Source organism: Zea mays, chromosome 6 (assembly GCF_902167145.1).
Source record: "Zea mays cultivar B73 chromosome 6, Zm-B73-REFERENCE-NAM-5.0, whole genome shotgun sequence".
Taxonomy (NCBI): Eukaryota; Viridiplantae; Streptophyta; class Magnoliopsida; order Poales; family Poaceae; genus Zea; species Zea mays.
Genome location: NC_050101.1, coordinates 168,199,297 through 168,216,726, shown reverse-complemented (window position 1 = coordinate 168,216,726; position 17,430 = coordinate 168,199,297). Strand labels below are relative to the sequence as shown.

The window sequence follows — 17,430 nt, the reverse complement described above, 5'->3', positions numbered from 1 at the left end:
TAAACGAACCACCGAAGGAAACATACTAGCTATAGAGTAAAAAAGAAAGTAACTAAATATTGATATCTGCTTTCCAGAAAGACTTCAAGTAAACAAAACATATTGATAACTATCAACTTTTAAATTCTTCATACAGAAATCTAAAGCAAGAGGTACAGAAACAAGATATTCAAACCTAAAACGTGAATAAGAAAAAGAAGAGTTCTTTAAGAAAATGCACATGACTAGGCAGTATAAACAAACAAGAATTCAAAAGACAAGCAAAAAGAGCAGATAATTTTCAACTACAGAATATGATGTATGAACTATAAATCTAATAATCTCTTATTAAAACATTTAGTAGTAGTGAGAAGCTATATACATCTAGTAGTGGACAATAGTGATTGTAAATCTAGAATAGAACTGAGTCCTAGACTTATGCACCTGTGAAACAATCAACTAGTTAAACTGGTTAGTCCATTAGATTGTCATGGTCATCAGTCATCAAAATCAATTTAGAGAAATGACCATTTTCCCTTTCAGTCATACTATAAACTTCTATATTAAAGTGGGGTAAATTTGCAAAGAGTTCGTAACAAGAGGGGCATTGTTGCAAAGTTATGTGCTAACTTAACACTGCTATATGCTTATAATGGAACAAGGGCAATGGAGGTTTCGTTTCAAAAAAGGGACAACGATTCAAAAAACAGGGACAAAAATAAAGTTACAGCCATGAATAGGGACAACCGTGCTAATGCCCCTTAAATATTTGATGTAACACAAGTAAAATTTAGGTAGAAGACCAACTCCTCATCCATGTCATCGAACCTGCCCCGATTATGGAAGAGTAAAGGGTTGGCAACAACTAGGGATGGCAACAGGTAATTTCCCATCGTGTTTTAGCTCTACATCCCCATTCCTGTGACAAAAAAATCCCGGCGGGAATCCTCACGAACTCTTGCGGGGATATTTCTTTCCCATCCTCGTTCCTCGCAGGGATGAATCCCCATCGGAGATTCCCGTCTCCGCTTAAATTATAATCATGACATATTTTCTTTGTTATTAATACAAAACATTATTACTTATATACATTGTGAGATATAAGAAATCAAAATAAACACATCTCTTGACAAGGTAACTAATTATTTTTATCATATGTAAATTTAACGTGTTCCCGTTTATCTAGGGGGAATTTTTTCCCAATTTACCTAACGGGTGAAAATTTTCCCGATTTACATCCCCATAGGGGAGAACCATGCCTATCCTCTATTGGAGGAATTCCCCGCGGGGAATCGGGGCCATTGTCATCTCTAGCACAGCAGCAACCCATGCCTAGTAACCAAAAATTAGCTAGGCTCATATCTGAGTTCTTGTTTTTTATAGCGTGTAATTTGCACTGGAAATAACTTTCGGTGGAGAGGGCCCAAGCCGAAGTAGGAGCCACGGGTACGATGAACACCCTGGCTACAAAAGCCGGGAATAATCAAGGCCTCAAGCTACCCATCCGCCGAAAGATGAGTCGAGTAGCTCTTGTTCAGATTGTATCATCAATATATAACAACCCTTTTTTTTTGGTTAGGTCGCTCAAGATCCAGCTGCCTGCGGTACTGCACAGCAAAGCATGCAATAATATCGAACAATTTCGTATTTTTATGAACCATCGTCAATACTGATTACTCCATAATTCATGTTCACGGCTACCTTTCATTGGATACCATCACTGAGATGCCAATACATGAAGCGAATGAACACGGATCAATATGGGTCTGTAGTAGTGCCATTACTCTGCATGATCAGTAGCCTAACATGAGAGCCATCCAGTGTGACATCCTTCACATCCAGGACGCGGGATCTCTTGAATAGTGTGGCGACGACGGCGGTCTCGATCTCCCGGTCGAACGCAAGCGCGATGCCGCCACCGCGGCGGACGGCGCGCTCAGCCTCTCGCGCGAGGCGGGACGGGAAGAGCGCGCCGGAGGTCGCCGAGGGGTCATCCGAGAACACGAGGTCGAAGGCGCCGTCGGAGAACGGCAGGTGGTGGGGATCCGCGCGGCGGACGAGCGGCGGGAAGTCGACGAGATCGATCCCTGTGGCGTCTCTGGTCCCCGCTGCGCGGAACGCGTCGACGGCGTGTCCGGCGCCGGCGGCGAGGCAGAGGACGCGCGAAGGGGTCGCGAGGATGCCGAGGCCGCGGAGCGGCGGGAAGGCGGACGTGGCCAGGGAGGCGGCACGGCGTCTCCAGCGCGGGGAGGCGCGGAGCTTAGCGAGGCGGTGGTCGGGCGGGACCACTCGGCGCGAGGCGGCGTCGCAGGAGGTGCGGGGGAATGAGGCGAGCGAGATGGTGAGGGCAGGCTGGTGGGACGCGGGAGAACAGTAGATGGATGCGTGGCGCAAGAGGTATAAGAGTGAGAGCGTGGCGACGGCGGCCATCGCTATGGAGACGCGCGTGATCAGCCGTACCGCGTGCCGGTCAACCGCCGCCGGCGAGCGCGTGGTGGAGGCGGCCATAGATTGGATCGTCCGGCTGCACTCCATACGGCTGATAGTGATAGGGAATCGGATAATCCGGAGCAGCCAGAATGTTGGGCCCAATCACAGTATGGGCCTTCTGTAGAGAACACTTTGCAACCCATTTCAAGTTCAAAAGGACCACATATTTTCATTGATAATGTCTTAAATCAGACGTTTTCAATGGTTTTGGGTCAGGTTCCGTCGACCGGGATTATAACGAATTCATACAAAATCTGATCGATGCACATGTGTGACGATGAGTTCGACCAATAAGTTTTTGAATAATATTGTGATAAATCTAAGGATATTTAACCCATCCGTCATCTGTGTGGTGGGGGTCTAGGGGATTTCATACTGATCAATCTGGTGCATAGCTTCGAAAGCTAGTTGCAAAGAGATTGGCTATGAGGTTAGTTGCACACTACTCTATATATTGATTATTTATTATGTATCTAGATATAGTGTATAGCTAAATGAATTGCAACAGCTCTTATAAAAGAACAAGACGTCGTGAAAATTTGGTACTATGGGAGTTTTATTTTAATTTGTGGAAGGAGTTGCTTGATACAGTTTGATAAGTTCCTGATGCTTCTACATGTTACATGAGTTCTTCGCTACTCTTGAGTTCTGGTCCGTTCTTTCACCGTGACCATGGATGCACGAAAACGACTGAAGTTCTTATGGCTGTTTGTTTCTAATGTTACTTCTTTGGTGATCCTTTTGGAGCTAATCAGCAGTCTAGCCTACTTATGTTTCATGCCGGCCATGGTGATGGTGGCATGCATGCATGCATCCTAAGCAGCAGTTTTGGTCGCTGATGCAGATGGCTAAACCTAGTTGGGCATCCAGGCGCTGGTGTACACGGCGCCATGGCCCTTCCAGGTGAGCACGAGCATGTCCTCCTCCCGCTTCATGCCCCACCCGGTCGCGTGCTCGCTCAGAAGGCGCCTCACCTCGCCCGCGGCCTCCTCGTCGAACGCGACGCTCACGAACCCGTTCCTCCGCATCCTCTCGGCGAGCCTCGCGCCGGACTCGGAGCGCTCCGCCCCGTCGGCGTCGTCGGCGCCGACGACGCCCTCGATCTTCCTGCCCACGGCCGCCTCGTGCTCCGCACGCCGCGGGCTGTCCCTGGGCGCCGACGTGTCCAGGGCGTCGAACAGGATCCAGTGGAAGTCGAAGCAGCCCGCGATACGGGTGGCCAGGCTCGGCGAGTCCAGGTCCGCGTCCTCGTCGGTCACGGTGACCAGGCACGGGTTCAGCGCGCGGACGGCGCCGAGGAACGCGTCCCTCGAGCCCGGCGCGACGTGGCGGATCCAGCTCTGGCAGTTGACGACGAGCGCCTCGCCGTCCCGTAGCCCCAGCGCCTGCCGGTCGGACAGCACGGACGCGAGGTCCTGGCACAGCGCCGCCGCCTGCTTCTCTGGAGGCGGCGACGTCACGCCCTCGACGACGCTGAAATGCAGCTGCACGCCTTTGGACTTGGCGAAGTTGGCGAGGCGGAGGCCGATCTCCGCGTCCGACACGCCGAGCTGCGGCGGCACGGCGGGGCGGGCGGAAGGCACGGTGATGCGGAGCTCCGGCGGGCCCCCGGGCCGCTTCGAGAGCATGTCGATGAGCGTGGGCCACTGCATGCAGCGTGTGACGCTGAGGTCCACGACGTGTACCGCGGCGCTGCCCACCACCGCACGGAGGATGGCGCCGTTGGAGGCCGTGAAGCCGAAGCGGTGCCACGGCATGAGGTCGACGTACTCGGCCAGCTCCGTGACCGACATGGCCCGCTCCCGCGGCGCGGGTGTCCTAGCGGCCGCGGCGGCGGCGGCAGACTGGGTAGTGCTGCCGGGCGGGGCGCACAGGCGGCACGCGCGCGCGACCAGCGCGCGGAGCAACCACGACGTGAGGCGCTGGCTGGGGTCCCCCTGCGAGGAGGCGATGTTGTTGAGCACCCACATGGCCTGCTGCGCCAGCGTGACGTCGTTGGACTCGAGCGCCGCGGCGCAGTGGAGGAGAAGCTGCTGGATGCGCGGGCCATCGATGAGCGCGCCAGAGAGGCAGGCAGAGCTGTGCGCCCTGAGGTTGCCGCCGCCGCGGCCGCCGGTCCTCAGCTCCTGCTCCATGCTCCGCCGCTCGCCGCCTCGTACGTATGGACGTGACGTGCCGACCTGGTACAGGATTTTGCGACGGCAAGCCAGACAGTTAGGGCTGGCTAGGACGGAGACACTTGTCGGCCTCGGACTGGGCAGCTTTGGATCATCATATTTCAGGAGATGAGGAACGAAGCGATCCTAACGATCGGGCAGAGCTGGTGTTTGGTAGCATGGTATTGCAAAGGCGACTTGCGAGCGAGAGAATTGGCAGGGTTGAGGTGCTTGCTGGTAGTTTTAGTTTGCTTGTCGGGATCACTTTGGGCTACTTATAGGCACTCCGCGAAAGATCCTCAGCTCATCTCCATGGGAGAGGAAATTGGATAGCAATTTGGACTCTTTCGATCGGGGTAAAGACAATCTGGTCTATTCTTCTAACTCCCGTGTGTCTGATTGCGTCTGAACTGCAGAATAATGGTACATGGAGCTGGCCACAAAAATTCCTCTCAACTGGATTGCCAGACTCGTGACTACTACAGTACTACTCAAACAAGAGGCTAGAAAAACACTCGATACCAAAGAAGCAGAAACACAGCACCCGAGTCATGAAAACACCGAATTCGATATTTCAGAGGAAGTTCAGACGACAGCATAGTTTTAACCCCAAAAAAAAAACTCTTCCTTTTTGTCGTGGAACGGTCCAGTCCAGCCTAACGACGCCACAAGGCAACGAGCATACGACGTGTACTAGTATGTCGTTAGGCTGCACTGCAGCACCTCCGATCCGCTATTAAACTAGAAAATAGCCTTTTTTTACGCCGGTGAGAAGAAGGCGACGGCGGAGCAGCCATAGCCGCCCGGGCTCTTTTGGCCGTTTCGGAGCAACGGACGAAGAACTCCGAGTAGAGTAATAAACTTTACCACACCTCGCCATTCTCTGGACCCCGTTTTCTATGCCGATGGGGCGGGCGAACCGAGAACCGAGCAAGCAAGCAGGCCGATTCTATAGGAGGTAAAATCCACACGAGCGGGGCATCTCCGGGCGCCGACGAAGGACCTGTTGCTCTCGTCACGCCGAGGGCCCAGATTGCCTGATTGGAAACCATAGTTTGGGTTGGGGTGTGCGGTGTGCCTGCCTGTCGCGACGCCTTGTCGTATCCCTGTCTTCTTGCCGTCGATCCTGACGAGCGACTGGGCTGGCGAGAGAGCGGAAACGACCTGGAAATCAGAAGCGAGCTCCGGCCGAATCGACCCGGCGCCACGTGTGCGCTGCTCGTGGGTCAGTTGTCACTTGTCAGTCAAGATCAGTCAAAGATACCTCGCAGCGATGAGCTGCTGGCGATGCGCATGGAAGGTGACAAAGAATTCTCGAGAACGCCTGTGTCGACTGCTGGATCACCAGCACCAACTGTAATAATCGGTTGCGTACGGTAAGAGCATCGCGGGAAACAGTGTATGCACTGAATCAAGTGTCGGTTCTTCCTGGTGAAATGGAAGCAAATGTCTGTCCGTCGGAGCTCTCTGATGCTGATCATGTGCCTGCTGATTGGGGAATAGAAGCGACCAGGATGATTAGAGTAGAGAGCCTTCAGCAGGCCGAAAGAAACGGGAGAATCTGAATCCGCGACCTGTATCATGAGCTCATCTATCTATCTATCGATCGATCCCGGACTCATGGTCTGGACGCCGGATTTGATTGAAGGATGACCAGAGGCGACAGTGACACTCACTGCCAATTAACACCTGGCACTGAAGAACATACTATTACATACATCGTTTTTTTTTTCAGGGACACGCGTGCATTCATGCACATGCAACATGCTGCGACGATCAGTTTAATTAGCTCGCTCCTCCTCCTGCGTTTCCTCCGTATCTTGCAAATTCTTATCAAGATTATGCCGTCGTTTTCCGTTTCTGCCGTCGAACATTCTTATCAAGATTATGCCGTCGTTTTCCGTTTCTGCCGTCCGTTCGAAGAATAATAATGCCGTCCTCAAATGGGGCGGCGAGGTTCCGATTCTCGGCGTCAGGCTCAGGCCGTGGCGTGGTGGGCATCGTCGTCGTCGGCGGTCTTGGGGACCTTTATCTCCAGGGCCCCCTCGCAGTCGTCGAAGTGCGCCTCCACTTTCCTCCACTCCGCGTCCTCCGGCAGCTCCACCCGCCGGACGAAGCCGTGCTCCCACCACCGGCCGCAGCGCCAGTCCCGGCCGTCCGCCGCCGGCGCCCGCCACAGCCCGCAGATGTCGATCACCTTCATCGCGTCCCCGCTCACCTCCACGTCGCATCTCCTTCCACCTGGATACAGACCGAGACGGGGGAATGAAACAAATCCGTCCTTTTTTTTTTTGACCTAGCTAAACTACTATCGGTCTTGGTGATCGTCTCCAAACACTCTTTCCTCTCCGCTGGCAGTTCTGGCTACGCGCGCTTTCACCACGGTCCACGATGATCGGTGTGGATTACGGTGTGCCAGTGTGCCACACGCAAACGCAAGGAATATTTCTCCTGAAAAAGCCATTTTTTTAAAACCGAAAAAGGAAACATTGCTGTAAATGATAACTGCGTGTCCAACAGCAAGAGTTAGCATTAGCTCTAAGCAAATAAATATGATGAAGAAAGACTAGTCTAGACATTATGGTAAAAAAACTATTCTAGACATGGAACTGTGAGACAGAAATGCCTCATGAAGTATGTGAGAGAGACTATCTCTTATGTCCACGCTAGTCTCTTATATTTTTCACAATTTAATGATTAAAAAAAGCAACGAGCTAGCTTTAAGCTAGGCTATGGAGACGCTAGCTCTAAAGCACAGAGAAGCTAGCTACTAGTGGGGGAAAAGAGGATGCACACATGCCTTATTGTTGCTTTTCATCCTCTCTAGCTCTAGGGAGCTACTACTGGTTAGATGCAAAAGATCTCTCTGGAGAATTGAAAGCATTAACCATCTGAATACTGAAGCGCGAATGGACAGGACATTGCAATGCAATTTTACTGGCACGACGGCTCAGTAACGCCTTAGCCGGTGGCAGAAGCAAGACCACAAGTAGCAGCTATACGGAACCGACGACGCATATTATCACAAAGTCCTAAATCTATCCTACAACTGCTAAATGGAAATCATCTCATACATTTAGAATCTGAACTTTTCATAGAAGTATTGAATAGATATTCGATTGAATATGGATGTCTGTTTTTGTGCAGTGCTCTAAGACCAATTTCAGGCTTTCGCAAGGATCCATTGATCCATGGACAGTGTGCAGAACCATGTGAGAAGCTCGGAACTAGTAGCAGCGACCGTACCTGGCACGTCGGCTCTGAGGTAGTACTCGCAGTCGGTCTCGGCCCAGTCGACGGTGGTCCTGGCGTTGCCGCGGCGGAGCGCGGCGAGCAGCACGTCGGACTCGAACTCCCACAGCGGGAACGGGTCGGCCGGGTCGAAGAAGTTGCCGAACAGGAACGGGCAGAACAGGGACCCCTCCGCGAACACGGCCCTCGCCGCGGTGTCGGCGCCGGCGCCCTGCAGGAACCCGCTGAACGTGTTCTCCAGCAGCGACATGCGCCACTTGGGCGCCGCAGCGGCGTCGCCGCCGCCCGGCAGCAGCCGGACGTCGATCGCCCGCCGCCCCGGCATGGCTGCTCAGGCTGTCGCGGGGAAAGCGCGCCTACGGGGAGCTGGTGGTTTATAGGAGCCGTGCCGGCGGTGGAGCTGGCCTTTGGGGAAAGCAGAGGATGGGAGGCGCGATTCCGTTTGCCATTCACTGGCTGTGCCATCGATGTGATTCCCGCTTTTTTTCTTATTTCCGCCAATTATACACTGGACAGGCTGGGACACTGGGCTGCTAAAGTGTGGACAGACAGTTGGCCCAAACATATGTGCTTCTCACGGGCCGGCCCATTTGTAATTCCTTGTTCTGTTACATTTTTTTTACAAATGGACTTGACAAAACCAAGTTCTCATTAAAACTTGGAACTTCGTTTATATACAGGGCTGAAAAAAACGTGAATAAAATTCTTTTAGTGCTAGTTTGAGAACTTAATTTTACTAAGGATTTATATTTTTTAAAATAAAAAATAAAATAATTTTCTTTACAAAAATGAAAATCCCTTATAAAAATAGAGTTCACAAACTAATCTTTAGACTCATTAAATCTTGGAACTTCGTTTATATACAGGGCTGAAAAAAACGTGAGTAAAATTCTTTTAGTGCTAGTTTGAGAACTTAATTTTACTAAGGGATTTATATTTTTAAAATAAAAAATAAAATAATTTTCTTTACAAAAATGAAAATCCCTTATAAAAATAGAGTTCACAAACTAATCTTTAGACGCAGTGTACGCTAATGCTAAATTCTTTTCATACGCAATGCTAAAATGGGCCGAACAGTGGCAAAGATTGGCCCAAATCGTCGGGGTTTCACGGGTTCACCCATAAAACTCACACGTCTACCACCACCCGAGCGGGCCCGAACTCCGTCACAACACGCAAAACCCTAACCCAATCTCGTTTCCCACGTCTCTCGCTCCCAGTCCCAGATGGGTCTCTTCTCGTGGTGGAGGGGAGGGCGACGCGGCGGCGCCCCGCCGGACCAGCAAGCCTCGGCGGTTGCGGGGGTCGTGGGGACCGACGTGGCAGCTTCTGGCACCCACGGGGCGGTGGAGGTGCGGCGGCAGCGGCAGGCTGCGGACGCGACGGTGTTCGAATTCGGGTCCGCGGCGGAGTCTGGCGCCGCTGTGACGCTCGCCGGCTACTGCCCCGTATCTGATGAGCTCGAGCCGTGCCGCTGGGAGCTTGTCCCGGCCGCTGTTGATGGCGCGCCGCAGTTCCGCATCGTGTTCTGAGCGTGAGACATCTCGGATGGTACCGAATTTCATAGGTATAAAGATGTGGTGTTTGGGGGTGTACTGGTAACCAAGCATTCAGCTAAAATAAAACTTGTGATGTGGTTGATGAGCTTCTGATTAGATATGGATGGTCATATATGCTCACTTTGTCTGGATGGATTCTTTTATGATTACAGATGAACTAATTCGTCACTACAGACAAACAGTAATGTAAGAGCGCTAAAATTTATGGATGAGTTATAGCATGATCGAAAAAAAATGCTTGGTAGATGCAGTGGACATGAGAGAGAGTTTCTTAAAATCGTTGTTTTTGTTTTAGCTAGTGTCACTTGAATAATAGTTAGCTGCTAGAATTAGCTAAAAACATCGAAACAGTCTAGCTAAACTATTAGCTATTTTTAGTAAATCAAATTAGCTAATAATTAGTCAGTTAGTTGTTAGCTAGCTAATTCTATTAGTAATTTTTTAGCCAACTAACTATTAGATTTAGTGTATTCAAACACTCGGTAGAGCTGTACACTGAAAATACTAGGGAGTTCAAGATACAGGGGACTTATGGAAGTCAACTACATTTGTGGATGTTGCTTAGTGTAAGTTGTTTGTTGTTAGTTGTGGTGTGATAATCTTAGAGCTGGTCATGGCGAATTTCTTTGTTGAACCAGAAATTTTGAGTGTCTGGATGTTCACTGGCTGTCTTGAAAAGATCCGAAGTCAGACGGTACCAAACATCAAAACTATACTTTTTGGTTCTGTGATCAAAGCACCTGATGCACCACGATGTGGCAGATTTTGCAAGTTTGAACTTATTTACAGTTATGCAGTCTATATTTTCTTTTGTGCAATTATTGTATCTTCTATATATTTAAGTAGAGAACATTAAACACCCTAAATACTGACAATCTTTGTATCAAGTGGATCGATCGTTTTTTTTTTTTTTGTTATGGCTTTCTGGACTTCACTTGTCCTTGTTCTTGGTTCGTGATTGCAAAACTAATTACAAAACTTAGCCTATGTCACATTGAATGTCGGTATTAAATATATTCTAGTTACAAAACTAATTACATAGATGAGAACTAAATGCGAAGCTAAAATTTTGAAGCTTAACTAATCTATGATTAGCAAATGTTTAATGTACACATAAGTAAATTATGGAATATTTAGGCTTAACAGATTCATCTTGTCGTTTAGTCCTTATTTATATAATTAATTTTATATTTAAACTAAATTCAATACTTCTAACTAGCACCTAATTATCTGACGTGACAGTCTAAAATTTAGTTGGAGGAAACAAGCATGCCCTTAAATCCTTAATTAATAAGTTAGCTAATGTTTTATCTACCACCCATCTAAAATTTAAATGTTAGGAGAGTTTGAACCTAAAAACTATTAGGGCTTGTTCGGTTCTATCCTAATCTATATAGATTGAGAGGGGTTGAGGGGGTTTCAATCTCTAGTAAGTCAAAATCTCCTTCAATCCATATCAATCCTCTCCAATCCATATAGATTGAAAATAACCGAACAAGCCCTTAAGAGGTATTATGACTGTTCCACGAACTCCATCATGGAGTAGCACCACAAAGAATGGAGTTTGTGGATCACTCCTTTAGTGCTCTCACGACTTCACTTTTTTTCTTGGACCAGAGCTACATGGAGCTAAACCTATTTGACTAAAAAACATAAATCAAAGCTAAAAAATGGAGCGGATTTGTCCCAAACACCGCCTAATAATTTATATAGTTGCTAAATCACATAGACACTACAAATAGGCACCGTCTTGGTTTCCGTATAGACATAATCTTCTGTATAAAGCCAGTTTTAGTGAGAATTTTATCGAAGTTTCATGTGAGTAGAATGAGTTCTATGTGGCTAAAACTAATCTAAACTGTTTTCCAACACGTAGTAGACTTGGAAACTTAGACATAAACCCCAACGAGAGTCGAGACTAGCCTAAACCATTTTTTTCATCTCTTTTCTCTAGCCACAACAAATCACACCGTCATCTAGCTTAGTTGGCACCCGTAAATAAACACAAAACTATACTATTGTTTTCGTTGGACGTACTCTTAAGACCCGTTTGTTTTCCTTCATTTTAAAAAAATTAAAATCTAACTAATAGAGTATACTATTTTTTTAGAATATGGTATTCCATAGCTTTTCAAAGTTTATTTATAAGGTTATCTCAAATTTATAAAGTAAGAGATGAAAACTAATTCTATAGATTTGTATGTAACTTTTCTATAATAGCATACTATTTTATTTGATTCTCTATAATATAAATGTAGTGTATAACTATCTATCTCATATGGTTTAGAATAATATATAAATATATTGTGTATATAATTATATTAACTTAATTAGTTTGTGTTTAAATTACTATTATTAGAATGAAATTTAATTTCAGCTATGAAATCTATCTTCGTTATCCGCGTCTGCCCGCGCCATGTGGATAACACCTTATCTTCTCTTGCACAGTTGCACTGACCCTTCCCGCGCCAATGGCCTCGAACAACCTCCTCAACCTTCCTCCTTTCAAGATCGCGCTCAACCCCCCGCCCCCGCCACTCCCGACGCGCCCATCGGTCTTCTTGGCACCGCGTCAGATCCCACCCTGCCGCTCTCTACTCCGCAGCAAGCCACCGCCGCGGCAAGGCGTCCGATCATCCACGTCTCCGCAGCTAGACACTGCCAACACCCCGTCGCCGCCGTCTTCGAGGCAGGAGGCCGTCGCCCAGGCACGGTCCTGCCTCGCCACGGCGCTGCAGAAGCCGCTCAACAGCTCGATCCCGCTCAAGAGGCAGCGGCAGCCGCGGTTCCGCGCGGAGATCCCCGTAGTCGACGAATCGCCGGGCTCCCTCGCGCGCCTCGCGTTCGACGTGCTCTCGGGCGGAGCAGGGGCGTCGAGGAAGGGCGCGCCGGCGAGGCTGCTGCTCATCTGGCCCTCGGCCGAGGCGCTGTCCGTGGCCTTGAGGGAGTTCGAGGACCAGGGGGACTCGGCGACGGCGCACGCCCGACTGGGCTCGATGGCGCCGGACGCGCTGGGCGCCTGCGATGCCGCGGTGTTCCTGGCCACCGGGCCGGCGCAGGTGGAGCAGGTGAAGGCCGCCGCCGCGGCGCTGGAGCCCAGGCCGGTGGTGCTGTTCAACCCGTCGTGGAGCTTCGACGAGGAGGGAGACGGGGAGAAATTCGGCGCCGGCGCGAGGGGCTTCGTGGGGTCCTTCGACGTGGTCTACTCCTTCACGGGGCTGGAGGTGCGGGGCCTGCTGAGCAAGAAGAGGGGCGTGCTGCTGCGGTGCGCCGAGGCCGGGCGGTTCGGTGGCGAGGGCTGGGTGCTCATGGTGGAGAATGACGGCGGCGCGTCGGACGGGCAGGAGTTCAAGGTCGTGTCGCGGCTTAAGAAGCGGCCGACGATCGGCGAGGTGGAGTCTATGCTGTACAACATCATGGCCGCGAACTCGCCGGTGACCAAATCGGCCAGGTTCCTCCGTGAGATTGTTTCCAATGTGACTGGAGCAAAGTCCAAGGCACAGTGACAGTGAGTCACCCTGCCTGCGTGAGCGTGAGATTCGTCGGTCTGGATTTTGTTGGAGTGCTCTGAATTTCTTTGTGCCACGCAACGAAAAATGAGCTGCCCCTGAACACGGTGAGCTAATTTTGGTCACACTTTTTGACATAGAGGTGGTTCGGCGGGGGGGGGGGGGGGGCGGATTCAGAAGAAGACACTTCCAACGATTCAGCAGGGAGACGATGAGACCAGTAGTTTGATCAAAGTGGCATACCGCCTATCTGATGCGTTGCAATCATTGACGTATGTTGTTAGGTTAACGTACAAAAACTTGATCAGTTCATGTTGGCACCTTTTTGGAGGCGCCAATCACTCAATACGAACCAGCGGCGGTGCTCTCTGGTCAGGCGCGGACGGTCCGCGGCACAGGGCCGGACGGTCCGCGACCTGGCGCGAGGCTAGGGTTCCCTGACTGACGGCCGGACAGTCCGCGCCCTAGGGCCGGACGGTCCGCGACCTGGCGACAGGGTCGTCTTCCTCCTCCTTGCTGGAATCTAGATCTCGTCCCCTGGGGGAAAAGATCTTAAGGTGCTCTGGGTCGATAGGTCACCCGGGGCGTCCCTAGACGACGTGGAGCCGCCTAGGAATTAAGAGATCACTTCGAGGAAGAGGTCTTGGATGGACAACTAGATCTTGCCCCCCGGGAGGGGTGAGATCCTAGGGTTGTCTTGGGATCGGCAGGCCACCCAAGACGGATCTAGACGACGTAGAGTCGAATAGGGATGGAGGTGGATATGTGGAAGACTACAACTAGAACTATGCTACATCTACTCCTAGGGCAGGAAAAGTAAATAAGGTAATTGGTTCGATTGGAATGTGTTCGGGGGTTCTCAATCGGCCGTACCCCTTTATATTTATAGGGGAGGAGGTCTGGACCTTTTCCTAAGAGACAGCCAACAAACTCCCACGTGATTAGATGGATAACCACACACGAGATAAGGATAAACATCCGAGTTAATCTAATCTCGGGACACGCGGACCGTCCAGGCCCATGACCGGACCGTCCGCTCATTTTGGTGTCCAACAGTTCCCTTTACATAGTTTGGTAACACTGTTAGCTATCAGCTGGAATTAGCTGCTGGCGCCTTTGTACTAATGTATATATGTAATGAGCTAATACACAAACCAATACATGCAATAAAGGAAAACATATGACATTTGACATATAAGGGTCTCTTTGGGAACAAAGCTTTTGAAAACAACAGTATTTGAAATATTACAACATACTTTATTCAAGACAATACCACAATTTGAAATACTAAAGTTTTAAAAATTAAGGTCCAAATCTAAGTTTAGAATATCTTAAAACAACTACAATTTTTACAGTACTTCAGTTTTGAAAAAAAAAGAATATGTTTGGATCCATTTATTTTATTACAAACTGGTTTTAGCTGCGGTAGACTAGCTTCTTGATTTTTAAGAAAACTGAAAAACTAGTTTTTAGAAACTAAATAAAAAACTGATATATTTGGAGACCTTTCAGCTTTTAGAAACCAGTTTCTAAAAACTAGGTGGATTAGAATCTAAGACGCAACACTTGTGTAGCTGAGATTCCATTAATCCCAGGTCAATGAACACAAGGTCATCTACCCCATATATTTGATTACTGGCCACGAGATCCGCAGGCTGGATTGCAGTACTCCCTCCGGTTTCCTATTAGTTGTCGTTTAGGACAACGACACGGTCTTCAAAATATAACTTTGACCATTTTTTTTTTGTTAAAATACAAATGAACTATTAATACATTTATATTTTTATAAAAGTACTTTTTATGACAAATTGGTGCATATAAATATTAGGTTCCAAAACTAAATAACAAAATAGTTATTTGTAGTCAAAATTTTATAAGTTTGACTCGAACCTTATCCAAAACGACAACTAATAGGAAACCGGAGGGAGTATTTGTTACACCTACCTAACACTTGATTTAATTAAATCGAGACTAGTTGTCCAAAGCATAATCAAAGCAAGACCGCCCTTGCAGAGCAATCTCAAAAAGGCTCAGATCAACACAACCTGTACCAACAGCAATGGCTTCAGCTAAGCAGAGCAAGAAGACGCGCATACTTGTGATTCCATTCTTCGCCAGCAGCCACATCGGCCCCCACACCGACTTCGCCGTCCGCCTCGCAGCGGCCCGGCCAGGAGTCGTCGAGCCCACGGTCGCCGTGACCCCGGCTAACGTCACGGTGGTTCGGTCGGCCCTCGAGCGCCACGGCCCCGCGGCGAGCGGCACGGTCAAGATCGTCACGTACCCGTTCCCGTGCGTGGACGGCCTCGCTCCGGGCGTGGAGAACCTCTCCACTGCCGGAGCCGACGCGTGGCGCATCAACGCCGCCGCCATCGACGAGGCCCTCTCGCGGCCGGCACAGGAGGCGCTCCTCAGGGAGCAGTCCCCCGACGCCGTCGTGACGGACTTCCACTTCTTCTGGAACAGCATCATCGCCGCCGAGCTGGGCCTGCCGTGCGTCGTTTTCAGTGTCATCGGCCCCTTCTCGGGGCTCATCATGCATCTCCTCAGCGGCGCCGCCGTCGTCGGTGACGGCGGCTCTGAGTCTGAGTCCCGTGAAGTTGCCGTTCCCGGGTTGCCGGAGCCGGAGATACGGATCCCCGTCAGCGAGCTGCCGGAGTTCTTGAGACGCCCAGCGAAGGGCCAAGGCACGTTGAACCCTTGCAACGCGGCGATGGCCAGGTGCCTGGGCGTCGCCTACAACACGTTCGCGGGCCTGGAGCAGGAGTACCGCGAGGCGAGCATGCGCGTCGCGTCCTTGAAGCGCAGCTACTTCGTCGGCCCCGTCTCACTGCCGCTGCCGCCGGCCGCGGCAGGCGTCACTGAGCCTCCATGCATCCGGTGGCTCCACTCCAAGCCGAGCTGCTCGGTGGTGTATGTGTGCTTCGGCACCTACGCCGCCATCTCGGGCGAGCAGCTCCGGGAGCTGGCGCTCGGGCTGGAAGCCTCGGGGAAGCCGTTCCTGTGGGTGGTCAGGGCTGGCGACGGGTGGGCGCCGCCGGACGGCTGGGCTGAGCGGGTTGGGGAGCGTGGGATGCTGGTCAGAGGATGGGCGCCGCAGACGGCGGTACTCGCCCACCCTGCGGTGGGCGCGTTCCTGACGCACTGCGGGTCGAGCTCGCTGCTGGAGGCGGCGGCGGCCGGCGTGCCGATGCTGACATGGCCGCTGGTGTTCGACCAGTTCATCGAGGAGAGGCTGGTGACGGACGTGCTCGGGATCGGGGAGCGGGTCTGGAGCGGGGCGCGGAGCACGCGGTACGAGGAGAGGGAGGTCGTGCCGGCGGAGGCCGTGGCTCGGGCAGTGGAGAGGTTCTTGGAGCCCGGTGGGCCGGGGGAGGCGGCGAGGGGCAGGGCGCGGGATCTCGCCGTCAAGGCCCACGCGGCCGTGGCGGAAGGCGGCTCGTCGTCCCGTGATTTGCAGCGCCTCATCGACGACCTGGTCGAAGGCAGGGCGGCTGCCGGCGTGCCGACCTCGCCGTCCGTTGCATCCGTGGGAACGTGAAGCGACGCTGACAGCGAGTAGAGATGGAATTGCTGGAGTTATTTCTGTCCGCTGTTATTACTGTAATGTGATACTGAACCACGTCGATCCTCGATTCCGATCACGCAAATTCCGCATCACAGCATGCGAGCAAGTGCATCTTCCAAGTTCTAGCCAACATAATGAAAGTGAAATCGTCGTTGAAGATGGAACCTATGGACCTCTAGCAGGAGCTGTTCAGCTGTTGCCATCTCTCCTGTCTTTTGTCCATTGCAAATCAAACCGCTGTGTACTTTTTGTCAACTACCGCTACCTACCGTGTAGTCTTTGCTTTCGAGCTCCTCTCTCCTTTTTTTTTTTCCTTAAGAAAATTCCTTCAATGTCATCTAAACTTATACCAATCCCTTCAATGTCATCAGATTTTATAGCTTCCCTTTAATGCCATCAAATTTAAATTTTAATCCCTTAAATGTCATTGCCGTTAGTTTCAAGTTAACGCCGTTAGTTATATTTAAAGCAAATCCCTCCAATGACATCAAAATCTATACCGATCCCTTCAATGCCACTAGAAATTGGTTCGATCTATTTGGGTTTTAAAATTTTCAGAATAGAAAATTTTTTGAACCCAAAAAATTTGGAACGCAAATATACCACATTGATTTTAAAATTTATCTCCATCTGTTATCATTAGTGTTTGTTGTTAGTTTGAAAAAAATATTAGGAATCAAATAGACCGAACAGATATAGCAGAGTAATTTTTGGTGTTTACAAAAAAAATATGTACTAAAGTTTTTAAAAAGTGTGGAATTGGTCCATATTTTTTAATTTTAGAATTTTTAAAATCCAAATAGATCAAACCAATTTCTATTGGCATTGAAGGGATTGATATAGATTTTGATGGCATTGGAGAGATTTGCTTTAAATAGAACTAACGACGTTAACTTGAAACTAACGGCAATGGCATT

At 50.0% G+C, this 17,430-nt stretch overlaps 6 protein-coding genes across 6 annotated transcripts; 3 read left to right on the top strand and 3 right to left on the bottom strand.

Moving 5' to 3' along the window:
* Window positions 1-1,668: 1,668 nt before the first annotated feature.
* Window positions 1,669-2,531, bottom strand: LOC100192529 (uncharacterized). The gene has a single exon (NM_001137748.1). It carries the CDS (start codon window positions 2,512-2,514, stop codon window positions 1,735-1,737), a length of 780 nt encoding a protein of 259 aa, NP_001131220.1. The 5' UTR covers window positions 2,515-2,531; the 3' UTR covers window positions 1,669-1,734.
* Window positions 2,532-3,007: 476 nt separating this feature from the next.
* Window positions 3,008-4,871, bottom strand: LOC103630560 (scarecrow-like protein 32). Its single transcript, XM_008651609.4, has one exon. It carries the CDS (start codon window positions 4,602-4,604, stop codon window positions 3,324-3,326), a length of 1,281 nt encoding a protein of 426 aa, XP_008649831.1. The 5' UTR covers window positions 4,605-4,871; the 3' UTR covers window positions 3,008-3,323.
* Window positions 4,872-6,292: 1,421 nt separating this feature from the next.
* On the bottom strand, window positions 6,293-8,339 carry LOC100275360 (21.7 kDa class VI heat shock protein). Its single transcript, NM_001149453.2, has 2 exons — window positions 7,872-8,339; window positions 6,293-6,866 (listed from the first exon to the last, which is right to left on the bottom strand). The coding sequence occupies exons 1-2, from the start codon at window positions 8,200-8,202 to the stop codon at window positions 6,604-6,606; spliced, it is 594 nt and encodes a 197-aa protein (NP_001142925.1). The 5' UTR covers window positions 8,203-8,339; the 3' UTR covers window positions 6,293-6,603.
* Window positions 8,340-9,015: 676 nt separating this feature from the next.
* On the top strand, window positions 9,016-9,713 carry LOC100286348 (allyl alcohol dehydrogenase-like protein). Its single transcript, NM_001159235.1, has one exon. It carries the CDS (start codon window positions 9,104-9,106, stop codon window positions 9,407-9,409), a length of 306 nt encoding a protein of 101 aa, NP_001152707.1. The 5' UTR covers window positions 9,016-9,103; the 3' UTR covers window positions 9,410-9,713.
* A 2,125-nt stretch (window positions 9,714-11,838) lies between these two features.
* Window positions 11,839-13,070, top strand: LOC100275797 (uncharacterized). The gene has a single exon (XM_020539221.3). It carries the CDS (start codon window positions 11,908-11,910, stop codon window positions 12,940-12,942), a length of 1,035 nt encoding a protein of 344 aa, XP_020394810.1. The 5' UTR covers window positions 11,839-11,907; the 3' UTR covers window positions 12,943-13,070.
* Window positions 13,071-14,983: 1,913 nt separating this feature from the next.
* LOC100273043 (uncharacterized) lies at window positions 14,984-16,896 on the top strand. Its single transcript, NM_001147492.2, has one exon. The coding sequence runs from the start codon at window positions 15,005-15,007 to the stop codon at window positions 16,484-16,486; it is 1,482 nt and encodes a 493-aa protein (NP_001140964.2). The 5' UTR covers window positions 14,984-15,004; the 3' UTR covers window positions 16,487-16,896.
* The last annotated feature ends 534 nt before the right edge of the window (window positions 16,897-17,430 follow it).